This window comes from Oncorhynchus mykiss, chromosome 31 (genome assembly GCF_013265735.2).
Source record: "Oncorhynchus mykiss isolate Arlee chromosome 31, USDA_OmykA_1.1, whole genome shotgun sequence".
Lineage (NCBI taxonomy): Eukaryota > Metazoa > Chordata > Actinopteri > Salmoniformes > Salmonidae > Oncorhynchus > Oncorhynchus mykiss.
Genome location: NC_050571.1, coordinates 43,571,688 through 43,579,088, shown reverse-complemented (window position 1 = coordinate 43,579,088; position 7,401 = coordinate 43,571,688). Strand labels below are relative to the sequence as shown.

Below are 7,401 nucleotides of genomic sequence, written 5' to 3'. Positions count from 1 at the left end.
GTGTATATGACCACTATACTCACTGCCACCACCGCAAGGAGGCCTTCAGATATAATATATGGCCACTCTCACTCTACCTCCATGATGAGGCCATCAGATAAAGGACTATGGGACCACCAGCCCACCTGCACCCTGAGGCCTTTAGACATGACTACTCTTACTGCTACCTCCATGAGGAGGCCCTCGTGAATATATTGTATGACCACTCCCCCCGCCAACTCATTAAAATCTCTGAGCCTTCACCACACTGACTCATTCCTTCTCTCTCCTTTTGGCTTTTCCACTCTGTCTGAGGATGTTTTTGTTCCCACGCTACCTCTCTGTAACACCATGCAACAAACCCACAGGGCTTTGTCAACATTACTGGCTGAATTCACCAATAACAACATTACTCTCTACTTATCTACTGTGTTCATGATGCACTGCTACATTGTTAATGGTGATACACACATATCTACGCTAATGCTTAATGCATACTGACAGGTTTACCAATCTGGTTCTTACAAATGTGTTTTTTCTCTGCATAAAATTATACAGTGCTTCCTGCTGTCATTGTTTTGTGTAATCTCACATTTTAAAAGTGATGCTATATGCCAATGTGGTGCTATTGCATATGTAGGTGTGGGTTTGTGTGTGTGTGGGTGTGTGTGTGTGTGGGTGTGTGTGGGTGCGTTTATTGTTTGTCAATCAGATCCGTTTTTCAGAGATGTGTGGCTCTTTTTGAGTTTGTAGGAGTGTGTGTCAGATCTGTGTGTTAACTTTGTATTGTGTTTGTACATGTGGGTGTGTGGGAGTGTATTTATCAAATTTGTGTATTTACATTGAGTGTGTGTGTGTGTTTCAGATAAATACAGGGGAGGTGGATGCTCTACTGGGTCGGCTGCCCTGTACATTCAGACAGGAGTTGACGGGGGTAGGCGCCAGCCTGGAGAAACGCTGGAGGTTCTGTGGCTTCGAAGGCATCATGATCACATAGAGCATTATGGGGACACGGAGGAGGACATCACAGGGACACAGAAGAAACAGCATTGAGCTCAGGCTGAATTATTAGGACACTGTACTGGACCGGTACTGGTCCCTGAGACGTTGCTCACCGGTCCCTGCGATGGTTAACTGGCCTTGGTTTAGTCAGTTCTTAAGAGCTAGTTATAATGTAAACAGTTTGCTGGTCCTAGGTATAAATAAGGTTGAGAAACACTGGCATAAAGCTCTGGCTGTATTATTAGGACACAGAAGTAAAAACATAGAGCTCAGGCTGCAGAGCAGGCTGTGACACTGAGGAAACAGCCTCTCTGTATGGGTGACAGAGAGGGTGACTCGTCTGCAGGGTGATGGAGATCTCTATAACACCACCAAATCCACGATGCTCTTCTCTGTGCCCAATTTTGCAAAGCCTCATGGGATAGAACACCACATTGGGAGTCCCAAAGGAGTATCAGTCCGACGGCGCCAGGGCATTGGCTGTTTGTCCTTCACATGGGTGGACCAGACCATTCCCAGAGCCTCTAATTGGTTAACTCTGCTGTCACTCAGCTAGGAATGCTACCCAAGGAGGTTATCAGGATCTGCTGAACATTTTCCACCTCCCGCCCCTCTGGCCTCTCTCACTCTCTCTTTTTTTGTTCCTTGTTTTTATAATTCTATGAATAAAAATCTATATGTTTCTTAATTTTCTGTAAAGGCTGTTAACAGTTGCATAGATTGATTTGTTTTACTACTCTGTAAATGCTTGGATGATATTTTTAAATAAAAAATAAAAGCAATCTGAAGAATTGAGAATAGAGTTTTATTGAATAGAGTTCTTCTCACTGGCGCTTAGGCTATATACCGGTAAGCTGCTTGTATATGCAATGTGTGTAGATGTGGTATGTAGCATGAGTGTGAGTGTGAGTAAACTGCTAATCCAAGTCCCCAGCCACATGAGGAACCTTCAGCCTGCCAGCCTCTCTCTCTCGCTCGCTCTCTCCTTTTCTCACATACATACACACACACTCTCTATCACGCGCACACGCACACAGAGCAAAACGCAACTGCTACACTCCATTATGCCTGTGGCCAGCCATAACTGGAGAGATGCCTGAGACCGTAAGTGACTTGAGGCCACCTTTTGTGATGCTGGTTTTCTTCCATCTTAGCTCTGGCCAAGGCAAATCATCACACTTACAGAGATACACACTCTTGGGATCATCTTAATGAAGTATACAGACTTAATGAAGGCTGTATCACAACCAGCCGTGATTGGGAGTGCCATAGGGCAGCGCATAATTGGCTCAGCTTCGTCCGGGCTTGGCCGGTGTAGGCCGTCATTGTAAATAAGAATTTGTTCTGAACTGGCTTGCTTAGTTAAATAAAGGTTTAATAAAACAGTTTATTTTTATTTGTACTAATTATCTAATTATAGAGGAAGGTGTATGTGTGTCTGCATGTGTGAGAATATGTGCTTGTCTGGGTGAGCATACACACGTGTGTGTGTGTGTCTATAGAAGCCAGTTTTATAACAAAATAGAGGTTGCCCCTCCAGGTTGAATCCTGGCAGCGAGGACCTGGAAGTTCTTCCCAAAAGCCAGCGAGAGCGTTCCAAATCCAATTTGTCTGCACGCTCTCTTCCCCTGTTTTACTTGGGGAAACCAAATGTTTACGACACACGATTTGCGCTCATCAGCCTCCGCCTTCTCCTAAGGCCTTGTGTATAGAACATCAAGTCCACGAGCTTGTCAGAACACCATCCATCCTACCTGAATTAATAATAGGTATTGAGTTGGTTTTCTCCCTGCAAGACTCCCTTCTATACATATTCATTTGTCTTGGCATGTACTATTAAGATGGGTCCAAAAGGGAAGAGTGAACACGCATATGGCAGAACCATAGAGCGGAGTGGAGATGTGTGTAGTGTATTATATATGGATCTATATAGTATTCTTATAATCCCTAGGTATATATAAATTATTTTTTATAAAAAAAATGTTTTACCCCTTTTTTCTCCCCAATTTTGTGGTATCCAATTTGTAGTAGTTACAGTCTTGTCTCATCGCTGCAACTCCCGTACGGACTCGGGTGAGGCGAAGGTCGAGAGCCATGCGTCCTCCGAAACACAACCCAATCAAGCCGCACTGCTTCTTGACACAATGCCCATCCAACCCGGAAGCCAGCCGCACCAATGTGCCAGAGGAAACACCGGAGGAAGCCCGCCACCGGAGTTGCTAGTGCGCGATGAGACAAAGATATCCCTGCCGGCCAAACCTTCCCTAACCCGGACGACCCTGGGCCAATTGTGCGCCACCCCATAGGCCTCCGGGTCGCAGCCGGCTGCGACAGATTCTGGGCTCAAACCCAGAGTTGTCCGGGTTAGGGAGGGTTTGGCCGGCAGGGATATCTTTGTCTCAGGAACTTGTTCAGTTTGTCTCAGTTGTTGAATCTGGTTATGTTCATACAAATATTTACACACAGTGAGAGGACGTTTATTTTTTTGCTGAGTTTATGTAGCTTAAGAAACAAGGTTCATGAAATCAATAATTTGCTAGTAACAGATTACATTCATATTCTGACAATCTCTGAAACAAACTTAGATAATACCTTTGATGATACAGTGGTAGCAATATATGGTCATGATATATACAGAAAAGACAAATGCCAGAGGTGGAGGGGTGGCCGTTTATATTCAGAACCACATTCCTGTAAAGTTTAGAGAGGATCTCATGTTAAATACTGCTATATGGCTACAGGTTCATCTGCCTCACCTAAAGCCCTTTCTGGTGGGAAGCTGCTATAAACCATCAAGTGCTAACAGTCAGTATCTGGATAACGTGTGAAATGGTTGATAATGTATGTGATATCAACAGAAAAGTATATTTTCTGGATGATTTAAATATTGACTGGCTTTCATCAGGCTGCTCACTAAAGAGAAAGCTTCAAACCATAACTAGTGCCTGCAACCTGGTTCAGGTTATCAGTCAACCTACTCATGGTAGTTACAAACAGCACAGGAATGAAATCATCTACATGTATTGATCACATCTGTTATGACTTCTATGAATGGTGGGTGGAGAAGTCAAGTGCAGAGAGCAGGTAGTTCCGTACGTGGATCTTTTATTCCAATGACAGCGGAAAAACGGACATGCAAAACACAAGGGTGCATGAAACAACCCGTCCAAATAAACAGGACTAAACTGTCCGGAAAAATAGAGATCACAATAATCAACCAACACCATAAAACAGAGAACAAGCCCGCACAATAACCAGCGGGCCTAGTGCTCTTAAATAGCCTACAAACAAAACTAAACTCAAAACAGATGTAACCAATTAGACCCAACTAACGGAAACAAAAGGAAAGGGAATCGATGGCAGCTAGTAGGCCGGCGACGACGACCGCCGAGCGCCGCCCGAACAGGAAGAGGCACCATCTTCGGCAGGATTCGTGACAGCATCTTTACTAATGCTGCAGAAATTAGCTTGAACGCAGTATCCAAATCCATTGGGTGTGGTGATCACAATATAGTAGCCGTATCTAGGAAAACCAAAGTTCCAAACGCTGGGCCTAATAGAGTGTATAAGAGCTGATTCCAATGTTGTTGATGTAAATAATATTTGTTGGTCCGTGGTGTGTAATGAGAACCAACCAGATGTTGCACTTGAGACATTTATGAAATTGCTTATCCCAGTTACTAATACCCATTAAAAGAATAACTGTAAAAATATTTAAACATTTAAATTGATGAGGAATTGAAAAATGTTATGGTTGAGAGGGATGAGGCTAAAGAAATGGAAAATAAGTCTGGCTGCACAACCGATTGGCAAACGTACTGCAAATTGAGAAATCATGTGACTAAACTGAATAAAAAGAAGAAACTACACTATGAAACAAAAATAAATGACCAAGAATGATAGTAAAATGCTTTGGAGCAACTGAAATGAAATCTTGGGCAAAACGTAAACTCCACTCCATCATTCAATGAATCAGATGGCTCATTCATCACAAAACCTACTTTTCCAACTACTTAAATTATTTTTTCATTTGTAAGATTAGCAAATTTAGGCATGACATGCCAGCAACAAACGCTGACACTACACACCCAAGTATATCTGACCAAATTGTGAAAGATAAGCATTGTAATTTTGAATTCCGTAAAGAGTGTGGAAGAGGTGAAACAATTATTGTTGTCTCTCAACAATGACAAGCCACCAGGGCCTGACAACTTGGATGGAAAATTACTGAGGAGAACAGTGGACAATATTGCCATATCTTCCATTTGCTTTTTGAGTAAAGCTGATGACTCAACACTATACACGTAGTTTCAGAATGGGTGACAAGGAAAAAGTTTGTCCTAAATATTTCAAAAACTAAAAGCATTGTATTTGGGACTAAACCCTAAACCTCAACTAAATCTTGTATGGAATCATGTGGAAATTGAGAAAGTTGAGGTGTCTAAACTGCTTGAAGTAACCCTGGATTGTAAACTGTCATGGTCAAAACATTGATACAACAGTAGCTAAGATGAGGAGAAGTATGTCCATAATAAAGCTTTAGGCACTGCATCTCAGTGCTGAAGGCGTCACTACAGACCCTGGTTCGATTCCAGGCTGCATCACAACTGGCCGCGATTGGGAGTCCCATAGAGCGCCGCACAATTGTCCTTGCGTCATCCGGTTTAGGGTTTGGCCAGGGTAGGCCATCATCAGGGTAGGCCATCAAATATATTGTTCTTAACTGACTTGCCTGGTTAAATAAAGGTTAAATGAAAAGAAATAGTTTTGTTGCACCTGGACTACTGTTCAGTCGTTTGGTCAGGTGCCATAAAGCGGGACTAAGGAAAGTTGCAATTGGCTCAGAACAGGGCAGCACGGCTTGCCCTTAGATGTACACAGAAAGCTAACATTAATAATATGCATGTCAATCTCTCCTGGCTCAAAGTGGAGGAGAGATGGACTTCATCACTGCATGTATTTGTGAGAATGCGCCGAGCTTTCTGTTTGAACTACTGGCACACAGCTCAGTCCCCAAATCCAGAACAGACTATGGGAGGAGCACAGTACTACATATAGCCATGGAACTCCATTCCACATCAAGTAAATCATGCAAGCAGTAAAATTATATTTAACAAAACAGATAAAAACACATCTTATGGAACATCAGAGACTGTGAAGCAACACAAACATAGGCACAGACACATGCATACAAACACACAACATACTCACTGCACAAACGTACACATTGATTTTATGTTGTAGAGTAGGGGCCTGAGGGCACACCTTAATGTGTTTTGAAATCTGTTGTGAATGTATTGTAATGCTGGATGCCAGGAATGGAGTAGCTGCAGCAGCTAATGGGATCCATAATAAGTATAAATAAAAATACCATACAAAACATACAGGGAGCATAGATTGTTTTGGAAACAAAAGCATTAATTTCATTTCTATTTTGCAGGAGCTGAAGTTGCAGGCTCTCGGTGCCCTTTAGACAGAGAGATGCAGACAGACAGGCACTGATCTGTGCCTCACTCCACTGGGCTTTCTGCTTCCCCTTCAAGCACTATAAAGTATACATTACATGACCGACAGTATGTGGACAGCTGCTCGTCGAACATCTCATTCCAAAATCTTGGACATTAATATGGAGTTGGTCCCCCTTTGGTGCCATAACAGGCTCCACTCTTCTGGGAAGGCTTTCCACTAGATGTTTGAACATTGCTTCGGTGACTTGCTTCCGTTTAGCCACAAAAGCATTAGTGAGGTCGAGCACTGATGTTGGGCGATTAGTCTGCGTTTCGATTCATCCCAAAGGTGTTCGATAGGGTTGAGGTCAGGGTTCAGTGCAGGCCAGTTGTCACGGCTCCTCCTCTGCATTGCAGGGGCGGTTCCTCCTGCAGGCAGAGGAGGGTCGTTAGTGATTGGAGTCACCTGGGATCTGGGTATTTAAACTGTCACTAATTACCTCTTTCTCTCTCTCCGCTCCTCCAGGTATGAACCTGTTTTGTTTGTTCTTTTGTAGTTTTGCATAGTTTTCACTCAGTCGTTCACACACACAGATTCATGCACTTTGCATACACCTTACATTATGATACTTCCACACCTCATTCCTTTTTCTTAGTTTAAAGTTAATAGTTTTGTTTACAATAAAGAACATTTTTTAATTGGCCTATACCTGTTGTTCGCGTCCCCTCATTTTTGCAACAGGCTATGAGCCTAAGTTCTTCCACACCGATCTCAACAAACCATTTGTGTATGGACCTCTCTTTGTGTTTCCACAAAATTGGAAGCACAGAATTATGTAGAATGTATGTATGCTGTAGCATTAGGATTTCCCTTCACTGTAACTAAGGGGCCTTGCCCGAACCATGAAAAACAGCCCCAGACCATTATTCCTTCTCCACCGTTATTGCTTCTAGATGTTTCCACTTCACAATA

The 7,401-nt window shown here is 42.9% G+C and overlaps 1 protein-coding gene across 4 annotated transcripts in view; it reads left to right on the top strand.

The window, feature by feature from the left end:
* The window catches only part of LOC110505197 (ecto-NOX disulfide-thiol exchanger 2), a 310,546-nt gene extending 308,782 nt beyond the window's left edge, over window positions 1-1,764 (top strand). For all 4 annotated transcript variants that reach the window (XR_002470708.2, XR_005041206.1, XM_021584251.2 and 1 more), the window contains one exon: window positions 845-1,764. Coding sequence is in view for 2 of the 4 variants with exons in the window: in XM_021584251.2 (XP_021439926.1) it covers window positions 845-976 (132 nt within the window). In the remaining 2 variants the exon portion in view is untranslated. The remainder of the gene's footprint in view (window positions 1-844) is intronic.
* The last annotated feature ends 5,637 nt before the right edge of the window (window positions 1,765-7,401 follow it).